Here is a 15,548-nt window from a genome sequence, read left to right as displayed (position 1 = left end):
CTCTAGTCTCATTTTAATTGGTACCAAAATTACAGCTCTTTGAAGGTCTTGGTAATGGTGAGAAAATTTAAGTGTTAGACATTTTTTTTTGGTATTGGGTTTTGGTTGCCAAATTAAAGTACTTAAATCAGAATTAAGAGCAAAGAAACACAATCAGGAAACCGGACAGGAAAGTGAACGATACACATCTCAATTCAATAACAACTAAACGATGTGTAAACCTGCGATCACAGAAATGATCAACACAGTTTAATTTTTAAACTTTTATTCATTTAAATTCTCAAGTGTTAAAGCAAGAACAAAACATTTATAATGTCCTTTGGTGGGATTTTATTACACTTTATTAATACTGTATATGTAAACTGATATTCTTTGATGCCAGCACGTTGCCAATACAAAGGAAAATCAACTGCACAACTAAAAGTAATATCAACAAATAAAATAAGTGGATGAAAGGAATGGAAATCAAAAGAAAAGAAAACCATAAACCATTGCTTCTGCATTTGGATGTTTTAAATAGATACATTAAAGGTTGCCTTTTTTCAATCACAGTTTGGCAAAGATACAAAAGGACTACATGACTCTTTTTTTTGTTTTGCTCTGTCGAGAAAAGAACTTGCAAATACACCGATGGTTTTTCTATGCACCTCTCGTCAGCTTGAGTGAAAACTATCCTCGGACCATGATCGTAGGGAGCGTGGCGGCTCTAAGATAGAAAAAGAATCAGACAGCTTTATTGGAGTATCTTTTTGCAAGAGAGGGGAAAAAGGTGGGGGAGGGGGAAGGGGCTTCTTACACATGTGCATCACTAACATCGGACAAAAGAATCTTTCAACCAACAAGGGTTTACAGAGTAACGTTCACAAAAGCACAGGTCTGTGGCAGCATGGCGAGGGGCTTTGGGATTGGAGGGAGGGAGGATGAACAGGAGGGAGGATGAGATAGAGCTCGAAGGAGAGACAGAAAGCTAGAGGGGGGATCGACGTGGGCGAGGTTTTTTTTTTTTGTGTGTCACAAAGTGGCAGTCCGGACAGATTTCCTTCTATCCACAATGCACTGACAGCAAAGAATGCGTGTTCCTGTGTTTGCTCCTCTTTTTGTTTGTCGTTGTATTGAAGAATAACGGTTACGTTTCAGAGGCCAGTCAGTCAGCCATTCAGCGGGGACAGTTTCTTTGAGATCTCTTCGGCGTCAGTCCAGCCAACATTAACTCGCAGAAGCGTCCCAGGGGGATCGGCGGCCACTGCCGGCTCGGTTCGCGAGCTGATTGGTCGCAGCTGTTGTTGCCGTGGCAATAAGGGAGGAAGTGAACAAGTCTGTCATCTTCAGTTATCCCTTCTCAAAACTGGAAGGAGCTCAAGTACCTGGTATGGCTTAGAAGGGGAGGGGGACTCATTGTTCTTTGCACATTTTACTCTTAATAGGCGCTCATTTCTTTTATAATATCTGGCATTTTTAGAAGTATATGTTTTTTCATTTCTATATATTCTTTGAAATTAAATGAAAAGTTTTTGCACTCATTTGTCTGGCACATTCCCTTTATTGTCAGCGCGAGTGTCCATTGAGTCTGGCGGCGGAGAAGCTCAGTACAGTACAGTCCAGAAAGCTCATGGTTTGTTCTTGTTTAATGGTTGTTGATTATCTGAAAGGGGGGATGGGAAGGTTTAAGGTGGAGGCGGCGGGGAGTTGATCACTCCCACCAGGTCATGGGTCTCTTTAGAGCACGGCGGGCCAGCAGGAGGCCTCTCTCAGGAGTGCCGAGCCCAGCAGCAGCAGCAGCAGCAGCCTGGGGGATGATGGTGGCGTCAGGGGGGCCTGGCCCGAATCTGGGCCGCCGCAGCCACCAAGCTCAGACTCGCAGCGGGGCTTCTCACACTGCAGGCCTGAGTAGTCTGAGGGACAGCTGCAGCGGACGTTGTTGATACACACCCCGCCATTTTGGCAGCGCAGGAGCTCGTTGTCACACACCCGGGCTGCGGTGGGAGCAATGTAAAGACAGGAGAGAGGAGTGAGAGTCTCACATGCGAGAGATTTTCGGGTGACACTTTACTTGAAGTGTACAGTGATGCATCAAAGGCGTCCTATAATAGACAATTAAATACCAGAAAAATGTCATATCATTGTATTATCTCCTCAGTTGCCCTATTACGAAAGAATTAAATTGAAGAAATCTCTATGGGAAATGAGGAATTCTCTCATGATTCTAACAATTCAAAAACTCACAAAACGTTTTCTTCAAGTAAAGTGTTACCATATTTTATTCCATGTTGAATTTAGATGAACTTTTACATTTTGGAAAATAGGCTTATTGTATTTCTTCCTGAGCTGATGGGCACCATTCCTTGTACCTGTACAGTATATAGGATGCTAGACACAGCAGCTCGTTAGCACACTTTTGGTTAATCAGTACAGAATCTAAAGTTTAAAAAGGCACTAAGGCTGTTTTTACTATGTTTTTGTGCCAGTAACTTCCTCGCTTCTCCAACCCCAAAAAGCATCACAAATGGACACATAACTACCCATAAAACGGTAAAGTATTATTTTATGCACACATTGGCTGCTGCCTCCAGCTTCATATTTATTGTACAGATGTAAGAGTGCTGTCAATATTTTCATTTTACTTTCTGCAAAAAGGCAAATCAGCAGATTTCCCAAAATGTATGATTGCTTCAACATTTTATAATGCAATTAATTGGATTTGCAAAACAATCCCTGATTTATATCTTAGTAAGTACCATATGAAATATATGTTATTCTTTAAGGCAAACTTTGCAGTGTATGCATCCTAATTACATCAAGCAAAATTAGACCATATCAGGTTAGTAATGTTAGTATAAATTTATTGGTAAAATCAAGTGTTAAAGCCACCATGTGTAGCATTTGAATTTTACGTAGGAGCTTTTACTGATGTATTTTATGTTGTAGAACAAAACTCCAAAGTCTCTTAAGGTAGTGTTACCCACAGACCTTATTTCAGACATCTTACCAAAAACCCATTCAGAAAACCTGTTGACTTTGAGACGAAGGAATGGGAGTGATCAAATTATAACTCATTTCTAGGTTGTAGGACTAATTTCTGGGGAACTGTATTGTGCTATCATGATAATAATGAACATGGCATCACACCTAGTATTCAAATTTAAGGTGATGACAAACTTTCTATATTTTAAACTTCCCTTCAAGAATTTAATACCCACTTGCAGATATATTTACATTGTCATAGTATGCAGTTTTTTCCTCATTTTTAAAAAATATTTAACCTCTATCACATCCTTTTAATAATATTACATGCAACAGAAAATTACAGCGCCTTTTAAAGTTACAAAAAATAATGTAAACATAATAATTCTGTCTGTAGTGTGAGCAAATACCCTTTTTTATCATTTCCATTTCTTTAATAACAGAGTTGATTAAAGCCTCGTCCCATCAGCGATGTTTCCGCACAGAAATCCTCAAAGGCTGACAGGCTTCCCCGTACAGCACTGTCTTTAGACAAACTGAACGTCAGGTGAAAATTGGTGTATATTTAGAGCTGGGACACCGAGGCCACTCTATTCCCAGTGGAGGCAAGCTGTCAAGCAAGCTGGAGGCAAACAAAGCAGCGCCGCACAAACTAATAAACCAACAGAGACAAATAAACAGTGATAAACACAGGGGCCACTTCTGCCCATTTCAGTCCTTTACGGGAGTGGAAAACAATGTGGTGAGCAATCTATGAACTCTATAGGACATAAATATCACAATAACAAATATCAGGCCTCTCTCCTAATACTCAGGATTGGATGCATGCTGTCTCCCAGGAATAGCCAAATAGGGCTTTTATGGGAGGCTTGTTAAGAAACATTGACTCTGTGAAGCCTATTTGTACCATGTCTGCTTTGTAGGAGAAAAGAGAGCTGCTGTTTGGCTCAGTAAGTTTTGCTCCAGGCCACAGCTCACCAATTACCATGCACAACTAGATCCAAATAAGACACCTGAACTCTATCTCGGTCCTTTTTTTTTTTTTTTACTTCAACTGACATATCAATTTCATAAGCAATTCAACCACTCCGCTGACACTAAACTTATGAGTCAATTTATAAAACTGCAACAACGGTTTGTCTTGGTTTTCTCAATTGGTTTGCTCTTCATGATCGGGCTCTAACATAAAAATGTTTCCTTCAAGATGACAAGAAAGAGAAATGTATTAATTAAAAAATCATGTTTTCCCCCATGAGGCCTTGATATGATCAGAGACTCCTTTAATTAGATAATGACCTTTCATCTGGTCCATCTTATCCCTCTTAGCTTTCATGATAAAATGCAAACATGTTATGTGTTTCTAGGGCATTCAGAGTGATGTTTTTTTTCTTCTCTGATCTAAAAGTATAATAGAAACACTTGAAATGATGTGCTAGACATGATTGTGTACACACACCTTTGCAAAGTCAAATCAGCTCAAGGTCAACCATGTTCAAAAGGGCTCGAGCATGAAGGACCTGAATGTTATGCTTAAACTATGCTAGTCTGTTAAAAGGCATAAAATTATGGCAGTTTATAGCCTTCTACCATATCTCAAAATAAAGGAGAGATGTGGCACTGAGCTTTTTGTGACAACAGCATATTATTTGAGTTATATTTGATTTACACCATATTCAAGATGGCATTTCCTACTTGAAAGACAACACAAGCCAGACTTGTTAATTAAAGTCTACAACAGCTTGAGGAGATTTCAGCCAATCAAGTGATACTGGCCTATGTTGTTGGGTATTAACAGAAATAAGTAACTTTTTGGTGATTTTTGGTGATATTTATTCCCAAATCAGGGTAGTTGAATTATTTAAGCTTTAGCTGCAAACAACTTTGATGTCTTTAAAAGTTAAATTCACCTACTGCAAGATGAACTTGTAGCCAACAAGAACACTCTAAAAAGGAGGGTCACTGTGTTGCATGTGAAAGCACACTGGTGCCAATCTCCCTTTCTCCTAACAGCAGGTAGTATTGTACATGTGTTCAATCATCATCAATAGCTAACCAAACTTCAAAATTTCAATTATGTTTAATAATATTCAGAAGGGGTAACTGCACCCAGCTCTCTTCATAATGTTTCCTGATATTGTCTAGAGAAGGTGCTAGGGTTAGGGACTGTATATAGTACTCCTTTGGGTACCCGCCAAGTTATATTTGTACTAATAAGTACCAGTTCACATCAACTTCATTCAATTCAACTGGTACTTAGGCATCTGGGTGAAAACAATGTTAAATACGAGACAGAAGTGCTGCAAAGTGCCCCAAAGCTGAAACCACAGAATTTCGGGGCCAGCTAGTAAGCTCCGGAGAGCCGTAGGATTCAAGTTCAGACACGAGGCAGACGAGGAGATCATATCACAGTTAAGGGCAGATGAGGACCCGAACGCAAAACAAAAAGGCAGACAGGTTGTATCAAAAGAGAAAATATCCAAAAACAAGCTAGTAACAAAACTCAAAGTACAAATGAAACACAAATCAAAAAACTGAAATCAACCTGGAACACACGAGGATCACAGGGACCTCAGAGGTAAAGATATCAGCAGTGAACACAGCGGGGACAACAGACAAACTGATGAGAAACAAAGGGACCAATTACAAAAACGAGACACAGCTGGAGTAGGTGGACATGGGTAAAAGGAGGGAAACACAGGGATTGGCTGACAATCAAAGGTGTGGCAGGGAACACAAGGGCGGGGCAAACAAGGCTAAAACAGAGCAGGTGTGCGGGGAAGACTCTGGGAACAGGGAAGGACAAATGAGACTAATAAAAGACAGGTGTGACAGAAAACAGGGGGGACACAGACAAAGGCAGGAAGAACTGAAGGACACATTGACTCCACAAGGGAAAGACAGAGCATGTGAGACTAATCAGGGTGAGGCAGATGGGAAAACATAAAGACAGGAAGTAAAATCAGACAAGACACACGAGGAGGTTGAATTTCAAAGTAAAACAGGATATAAACTTGGAGATGGAACAGGATAAAACACAAACAAAAAACCTTCAACAAAGTTGACAATATAAAAGAATACAAACAAAAATCCAGGATCATGACATCCACGGCTGCAATAGTTTTGCAACGGTCTTTTTTCTTTTCCATTATTTCTTTTCCCATTTCCCACAACCTTTATTGCTTACCAAAACGTATTACTTTGTTCGTCAGTGAACTAAATTAGCATTTGCACTTAATATCTCTGTGAAGACACCCGTCATTAATTTAGAGGAAAAAAAAAACAATTAAATTTAGTAGAAATAATCCCTGGAAAGGTTTAAAAGATGTGTACAGAGAGCTGCAGTGTTGGTAAGTGAAAGCAAATGTTACAGCTTCTCTAGCTTACATGTTGTTGTGACTTAAGAGTGTGTTACAGGCCCCAAAGAAGTGCATCAGCTTTGTAGCCAATTTTCACTGTGGCCAAACAGTAAAGTCGTCACATATTGCAACTTTGCGAGATGACTTCTGCATCGAAATATTCCGTCTTAGGTATCCTTTTGCGTCTGCTCTTCACATTCTGGGATGCTGCTACCATGATGTCAACTAATGCACACATGGTGAGATGACGCAGCACGTGGTTATGTTAAGGTTACAACAGCACATGGCAACCTATGCTGGGTCATCAACAAACGCACACGCTGGCACTGATGGATAGGTTTAGGATACAGAGTCGTGAAAGGTTTGGACAAGGGGAAGGAGGCACATGATAATGTGAAGAAAAAAACCATCAAATTTCAAACCGGAAGGAAACACCAGACTCCCGCATCAAAGTCTGCGTTGGTTCGACCCATCCACCTCCTCTTCCTCCTGCCCTATAGACGCCCTGACGCTGTCCTGACGCATTTCATGCGCATGCAACAGGTTCCGACCATCTGGCAGTGTATAATCTGGTTTGGTCTCACCCAACACCATCCAACAGCATTTAATGTGCACCCGAAAGGTGCCTTTTAGTGTCGGGCTCTTAGACCAAAAACACTGTCAAAGCGGCACTATTTTACAAGTTTGGAATGAGAACGGGCTGCTCTGTGGTGTGATACCATGTGGCCCAAAAATGCTTTGCAAGGTGGAGGGCAAGCACATCCAAAAAAACTTTCACAGTTGCCATACTGAAAAAGTCAAACTAATGCAAGGTAAGCAGAGCACTACTTTGTGATGATGCTTTGAAATGCCTGATAAAGATCTCTGTTAGATATTTCACAATTACATAATACTGGGAGCTTTTAATACAGTGAGCGGATATTCTGTTTCATTCTTGACAAAAATACTTACAGACTTACATGGCAAAAGAGGTGCCTCTGAAGCAGTGGATACTTTTTTTTTGAGTGTCACAACCCCTGCGAGTTATTTGTTTCACTATCAGAATTTGATCCATTTAGTTGCATGATTTTTCTACATATAAGTTAGTGGAGTGCTAAACTTGAAGTAGCTGGCTCGACCAGTGGAAGTCTCTAGTGCGCCATGTGTGTCGATTTGCCACTCAGTGCTGAAGCAGTGCCGATCATCCAATTTAATTTAATAATTTTATACGCAGCAGTTAACTTTTTTGCCTTAATATGCCAATAACCATTTTTCACTGGAATGCATAGGGCCCCGCCTTCAACTCTGTATCCAGTTCTCTTTTTACATCTACAGTATGCTAGCTAATAATTTGTGCTACATTACTTGTACAAATGTAAAATACGATTGCAAACTGCGAGGTGTTGTAACATTTGGTCAAGTCCCACCTTGGCTGAAGGATCAGATGGCCCCTATCACTGAGTCCAATTTTAATCAAAGGAGCCATTATTAAATTAATCTTGTCATGATTACAGTCTCGCCTGTGATAATAGGTCAGATCTGTTCTGTTTGGTCATATATCACAATGGAGTTGAGCTGTATGCAGCTGCTGGACACTGATAACAAGGAAAACTAATGCAAAGATTTAGAATAAAAAGTGTTAGACAGCATCCTGTAATGTGTTTTTCTTTCTTTTTATGTGGACGCTTTTTCTGTCAAAAGTGACACAAAACAGATATGATGGGTTATTGAGAGAGGTTATTGAGCATTGATGCCAAAGTTTGGCATCAATGCAAAATTTGAAAGCTGTCACCATGACGTAATGACCCTTCCTTCTTTTATAGTGTTTTTTTGTAGTCAAAAAGCAGTACAACTCCAGTGTCAAAAAGGTGAAAAATGAAAGTAGGCTAAGTCCAAATACAGCAACATATGAAGAGGGGAAAAATGGCTTATACCTTTCAGAAGTGAAAAGGCAAAGAGGTAGTAATGAAAGCACAGGTCATTCAGAAATGAAAATGTTGCCTTTTATACTAACTTTTAGCAGTTCCCTTTCAGGTGAAGCTGCCCTTGCCTGCTTTGCTTGATGCGTATTATGTTTACATATAGATTTTGAGAGTGAATTTTCATTTTAAGGTGAACCACTACTTTAAATATTAATTATGCATGATGCTCAACACTGCATTGCACGTTCAGCTGACTTCAAAGTAAAGTTCAGGTAATGGCCGACCCCTGCAGGCAAAGCATTTCATTGGCTGCCAATTAAGTAATGCTAAAGTCCAGAATGAAAAAGAGCTATTGATTTTTTAAAAACAACATCAGCGGCAAGTTTGTCCAAGATGTATAACAGGGTCATAGAAATTAATGACACTAGGGTACAGAAAGCACCAGCATAGTGCATTATGTTTTAAGATACTAAAGATGGGTATCCTAAAGATGGGTATAGAATTGTGTTGAAAGCCTAAAAACTCAAATGGGGTATGATGAATTCTTCTCAGAGCTCTTTTATCTCTTCTCAATCTCGCACATTAACCATTTCTCGGCATGTAAACACAGCCAGCACAGGCAGTAAATGACAAGATTTGTAGCGTTTGCTTTTGATATGAGTGATAATATTTAGAGAGGGGACCGGTGAACTAGGTGTGCCTGTCTGAGACTGTGATGTGTTTGATGAGAGATTTGAGTTTTAATTGCATTCTTCAGTCTGCATGCAGATAGAGTCTTGTCCATGCACATAAATACTGCAGCAGTGGGGAAGCAAGGGGAGGTCAAGACTGAAAAGTTTTCAAACCATTTCAGTCGAGGAATAACTCAAGCATTGTTAGCCCCTTGGGCAAGCATTATTTCATTGGTTTCCCATTTTAAACTTTTTTTCGAAAACATTTTGGGCAGCCAATGTGCGAACAAACCTTAAAACAGCGACGTGTATTTTCCACTTGGATCCAGTTGTTGTTTAAGTTATTTTTATAATTCCCGTGGAAAACCGGCTTTTTAAGTTATTGCCAGAGCAGCAGCAAGATTTATTTCAGCTACTAAAACATCAACAACAATACATGGAGAAATCCATAGCAGAGGCAGAAATGCTCATTTCTCCATTGTGGCCGCAGTAGACCAGAATGCAATGCAAACTGTCAGTACAACAGAGTGTAAAAGCTGCTGCACTCTTCACCAAGGTCGAATATTATACAGCACCATTCTTCTTCTTTTTCTCTTTCTGGTATAACTAATACTATCACACATGTACAGCACAGAGAACACCGTTTTCCCATTAAAGGCATTCTGGGAGATGTAATTAATGAAATAAAAATAAACTGAGTATAGTGGGGAACACTAGAGGTTAAATTCTAATTGAGTACCAAAGGAAAACATATCTTTTATGTCAATAAAATGGCAAGTTGGATTTCTAATTTATGCCCATTTTCAACCCTCCTCAGTCTCATTGTAGGAGGAGAGAAAGTCTGAGGCATAGAAGTTTTGAGAATATACAAATACTTCACACAATAATGTTTGTTTGATTTTCTAATCACTGCTTCATAGCTAATCTGACAAATAAAACTACTGATCCACGCTGTGCTCTGTCTCGCTGTATGTGACTTCCCATCTGTTTGACTCGGCCGTGCACAAAAACATTTTTTTTTCTTTCCACTTTCTTTTTTACTTTCCTTGTTACTTGTACACACTTAATTACTGCTGTTGTACAGCTCAGCAGGCTCAGTATTCCACTCAGTAGTGAGTTTGTATGATAGCCGTAGCAGCCTTTGCTTTTACCTCTGCACTTGGTGTAGAAAGAGGCGTGTGTGCTGACAGTGTGTATTCACACTATACACGCTGAATATATTTTTAAAAGAAACAGTGTATTTTAATGAACATTCACCTTTGTCAGGAACTGCTAACATTAACACATTATTAATTTTAAACTGAATTTAAATCATAGCTCTCCTGACTTTAAAGCACTTTCATTTACTTCCATATTGGTTTATTTAATTATTTCTAGCATGTTATTGTTAAGCTGCGTAAACTGCATTCAGTTGTGCCTCTTTGATGATGACTTTCTCCTTGTACTGTTGAACACCAATCAAAAACAGCAGTTCCTAAAAAGCCTTTTCTCTGTTATTTTGAGGGACTGACATCACCACCTCTCAATTTCAATGATGCTTGTCATCACTGAAAATGAGGGTCTCCCTCAACTGATTTCCTGAGTCTTAAATAAAGGTTACAATGAATTTACATAATTAGAGCCATAGCTCAATAATTTCTCATCATTATATTGATTATAGTGTGTAGGATGTTGTATGGTATTTTTAAATGAAAGAAAGCTTCTTGCCAAATAGGAAAGCCTTCCCATTTAAAATATTCTAACAAAGAAAAAACCACAGTCTGTTGTCATTCTGAGGGATCCAGATGCCAAAATCTACCTTTCACATCTGCATGATACATCACTGGATGGTGTCAGCTAAGAACATGGCAGAATTGTTCATGTTGTTAATATATGCCTTTGGACAGCACCTGCTGAGGCAGCATGACACGCAGACGGGCGGCATCAGATGAGAATGCGGCCAGACGGCACATCTGCATGACATGCCAGTGTATGGCGTCATGTTGAAACGGGAGCACGCCGGTCCCTCTCGAGCAGGTGGGATGGATCAAAGAATCATCCGACTTTCATTCGGAAGTCTGGTATTCACTTTCTGTCTCAATGTCTTGAATGTTTAAAGATACCTGAGGAGGCATAAGTCCACAGCAAAGCGGCAATATGTGACGACTGAAAAGCACTGAAAAGACAGTACCATTCTTTTTGCTAAATGGTTCTCCTTCTTCACATTCTTGCTGCTATACTTACATATAAAGATACATTTTCTTCAATAGAGGCTATCTTTGTTTGAATAATTCAACACAGAACTGTCACTGAAGCCATCATTTATCTTTCATTCGTGTTGAGCGTTTTTGCTGCTGTGCCTGAGTTTTCATATGACTGGTCCCATTCCATACCTCCGATTGGATCAGAAAATGTTTCAAGCTCTGGGATTTGATGAATACCTGATAGGAAGCAGACAAAACTTTTCACTAATTGCTGACAATCTTCATGATAATATTACACTGGCTATCATCTTACAACCACAGGAAGAAATAGAGGCTGCCACCAGAAACTAATCCCTCAAAATCATGTCACCTTACAATGTTTAGGCGCCTTATTTAGGACGTCTTTGTCAGCCGGGACAGAGATTAATATTGAGCTACAGGAGGGAGGCAGATAGATGTCACCACCTTGTGAAAAAAAGTCTATAAATCTTAAGTAACTTAATCACAGTTGCAAACAGTGACACAAAGACAGGTCATGGTTGGTCAAATGCTGATTAGCAGCAATTATCAGCTGGTTTGAGAATATGTCATGAGTTTTTCAACCAGCACAAGACAAGAGAGCCCTAGAGAGGCCTAGTCAAACTACAAGTGCATTGGTCAAGAAATATGCTGCATAAAAACTGTTCGCAATGCTGGTTTTGTGACTAAAAGTTCTTTTTTTAACTGTCAAAAAGTTAAAATCCTTCCTCATGAGGTGTGGACTTTATTATGGCTACCTCCTGTAGGTGTGTCAGTCTGGCTTGGAAAAAACAATGAAAAATTGGTGACATTTGAAAACAAATGACACAGGGCATGCATTGTAAAATGGCCGGGGGAAATATAAACGGTAGACAGTAATAAATGGTCTGGAACTCAAAATGACCTGCATTCTCCTTTGGAAAATGTTAGTGTTGGATGACATTGTCCTGTTGTGGACTGGCGAGGGGGTGATGGCTACTCAAACAGATCACAGGCAGCCTGTCAAGCAGTCAATATTGACTCAGCTGTTGTTTTGTTGGTGTGCGACACGGCTGGATAACTGAGTTACCGAGCAGCATGCGTCCTGCCATGCCATTGCTTTTTCTCTATTGAGCCATATAGGGCACCTGCTGATATTACATTGTTACATCGCAGCCACGGCAAGTGTGAAATGCAGGTTCAGTTAGTGAATCAAATGGCTTGGTACATTGGGTTAGCTCATGTTATGGGTTAGGTCTGTATTTGTCAAGACAGCAAGTCCTGCGCATGTGCAGCACATTCTTCCAGCCAAAGCTCAGGAATCACACAGAGAGAGAAGATATTGGAGAGAGATAGCAGAGAGAGAGAGCTGAGGGGGGAGAACAGTTGGGAGCTGCGTGGGGGAGGTTTGTGGTTCTACTTACATTTGCAGCCATCGTCCCACAAATAGCCGGGTAGACACTGCTGACACTTAGGCCCTGTAGTGCCCTCCTTACATATACAAAATCCTGTGCCATTACAGCGATCACTGACTGAGCCAAAGGGATTACAATTACACTCTGGAAAAACAAGACACACACATACACACACAGGCTGGAAACAGGGTGGTGCTTTGATTTCCCGGCACTAGGATTTTTTCACAGCGCGGACCACATTCCACAAGCTCACTTATAAGCTAAACTATAACAACAAGACGCTTGATTACTTTTTAAAAAATAGATTTAAAGATTCATACAGGAAAAAAATGCTACCATTTCAACTGGAATGGAGACAGAATGAGAAATGAATGATTCAGGGATGCATGGACAATTTGTATTCATCACAGCATATTTGTAAGTATTACAGAAATTATTTAACTGTTAACATGGCTATACAATATGCAATGAGCAAATATGCAAAGCATTATCAGTAGCTTTGATTTAGGATGAACAAAGTGGGCTAATCTGCACATGCTTTTCTAAAATTCATACATTCAGGTACAGAGAAGGAAGAGATGGAAAAAGGAGACAGGAAATTTGATGAGCCGGTATCAGATGGATAATGGAAAGAAACAAAGAGTGAATGCTGAGGATTTAGAGGAATGAGAGAACAACACATTGAAATGGGCATTGTTGTAATATGTTCTTTAAGTCTCTCTAATTTTCAAAGGGATGTAAATATTGTCCAAGAATTTGGTGTCATTTTCAAATGCCACTCATTAACATCATTATCATTAAAGGGAATCGGCATTAGCCACAATTAGGTTTTGACAATCACTACAAAACACTATCAAAAAACAACCTGTCAAGTCTCTGGTGTCCTACGCTCAACTGACCTTCCAGCTTTCCACAGCGACTGGAGGACTCTGCAGTCAAAGTGACACCTATTTTGACAGTCTCTGACCATCACATTGCACCTTCTGTGGCCGTGCTGGCTGCACGTGGCTGCACCCGAGTGACATCCGAGGGTCAAGCAAGAGGAGAGAGGTGACGGCAAGTGACAAACGGGGGGGTCAGCTAGAGAGAGGCAGGGTGACGGTGAGTTTGGCACAAGGTAACGCTTCGATGACTCTTAACGCCTTGTGACGGGATTCAGCTGCTACTCTTGAGGCCATTTCATGTATATGACATATGCACTTGTGTGGCACCTCTGACTGGCGGTGTGACTTCTCCTGCGACATTTCTCTCAGAACTCTTGTTGCTTGTCAGACTCCCCCCCTCAGGACTCACAAATGCACCTGGCACTGAAAACTCACACTCCACATGCTAGCACAAGAATCCAAAAGGGAACCAAACTATAGCCTCAGGAACTATGTGAAATGCAATTTTCACACATTTTTACAAGAAAAACAGATGATGCAGTGTATGAATGCCTGCATAAAGGTCATGGACAAAATAACAGAAACACCAGATGAAAATGGCCTTTTAACTCTGACATCATGACACTGTCTTCACAGGCAAGTCCCTGATTCACAGATGATATAGTTACTTAGGTTGACATTTTCAGAAATATTAGTATAAAAATGGGAAACAGAAGAAACAGCTAACTTGGTACTGTTAGAGCAACTTTTACAATTCAGTTTTTGTAAGGATTAAACAAAAAAGATATAATTAGTTAATTAGGTAACTTTAGAAGTGGTGGTAAACTAATTTTGATACCAGTAGACGGGCCATAGACTATACGAAAGAGGTGGACATAGCCACCATGCTTACCCCTTGTTTTGTTAACTACCATTTTAGAGCCTAGAGTTTGGCATTTGGTCATACCAGCCATCTTGGTTTGGAGGCATGGAGGCAGGAGGGTGTGCAGATGATGAGCCAGAAATGACTATATTTGGGCAATAGGGTGGAGCTATGGAGGAGCAGAGGGTGGATCTAGCTGAGAACCCAAAGACACTACGCACACCCACCTGTACTGGCAACCAGACTGCACCTGGCTACGCCATGCAACTTACTTCCAAAAAAGGCTTAAAATGTATTTACTGGAAAATATTAACAGCCTACTCTGGAAGGTATCTTTTAGTACATTTGAATGCTAAACAAGACATTTCTAGGCCAAACTGTGACAATAAACTTTCAGAACTTAAAACACAATATGAAAGTTCTAAGATGATAACATGGACAACAGCGCAAAACAAGTGCAAGGCTATTTAAGTTTACACAGTGCCATAAATACACATTTCTACACCTCTGTCCTGTCTGACAGGTCGTTGTTGAAGCCACTTGTCAATCACAAGGTAGCCACACCCTAAAGTGCACCCTGTTTTTTTGTCCATTTAATTCTAAATGTGATCATAATTTACAAAATGAACATCATGCTGTATTAAAGATGACTTAAAACTAGCAATTGAGACCAGAAACACAGGAGAATGTTTACCGAGGTAATAAATCAATTGAGAAGTAGGGTCATTTTCTCATAAGTCTCTTTTACACTTATTTATGGGTAAATCACTGGGCTAACCTTTCAAGCAGTGCATCACTTTTCACTATTCATACATGAACTATTTTTAGGAACATTACTGTCCTGCCCCTTTTCACGCATGCCATGATAATGCCAGAATAAGTGGGGCAAGGGACAGTCCAGCTAATGGCAATAATGCAGCACTTGTTGATGAAAACTGCAATAAAACTCAACTAAAGAGGAAGATGGGGCAATAATGGATGTATATGTGGCGGAAGACGTCTCTTTTTATTTTATAAAAAAATAATTTTCTTGAAAACTTTAGGGATAGACTGCATGTGTGAAAGAGTTGATAGACTTCAATGCAGTCAGACTTCTTTTGTTATAGGTGGAGCCGCTCCCTGTTGGCCATAAAAAGGATGCAGGTTTAAGACGCTTCTGAATTGGCTTCCACATATTTAGACCCAGAGGCTACGTCTATTTCTTTTATTCGCTCTTTGAGATGAACCTATAGCAGCTGTTTCCCCGTTTCAAGTCTTTGCAAAGCCTCATCAACTTGCTCCTGGCTTTAGCTTCATGTTTAATTTACAGACACAAGGC

General features: G+C 40.1%; 1 protein-coding gene across 8 annotated transcripts in view; it reads right to left on the bottom strand.

Annotated features, from left to right (window-relative positions):
* Window positions 1-248: 248 nt before the first annotated feature.
* Window positions 249-15,548, bottom strand: part of ntng1a (netrin g1a) — a 127,670-nt gene continuing 112,370 nt past the window's right edge. For 6 of the 8 annotated variants that reach the window (XM_088071801.1, XM_088071795.1, XM_088071797.1 and 3 more), the window contains 2 exons: window positions 12,494-12,628; window positions 249-1,973 (listed from right to left, as the gene is read on the bottom strand). In XM_088071801.1, the coding sequence (XP_087927927.1) occupies window positions 1,717-1,973; window positions 12,494-12,628 (392 nt within the window). In that variant the 3' untranslated portion in view covers window positions 249-1,716. The remainder of the gene's footprint in view (window positions 1,974-12,493; window positions 12,629-15,548) is intronic. The other 2 variants (XM_088071799.1, XM_088071800.1) reach the window with 1 other exon arrangement.

Source organism: Plectropomus leopardus, chromosome 21 (genome assembly GCF_026936395.1).
Source record: "Plectropomus leopardus strain MGB_pleo_1.0 chromosome 21, ASM2693639v1, whole genome shotgun sequence".
Classification (NCBI taxonomy): Eukaryota; Metazoa; Chordata; class Actinopteri; order Perciformes; family Serranidae; genus Plectropomus; species Plectropomus leopardus.
Note: the sequence above shows the minus strand (reverse complement) of the source record. Positions and strands in the feature narration are given on the sequence as shown.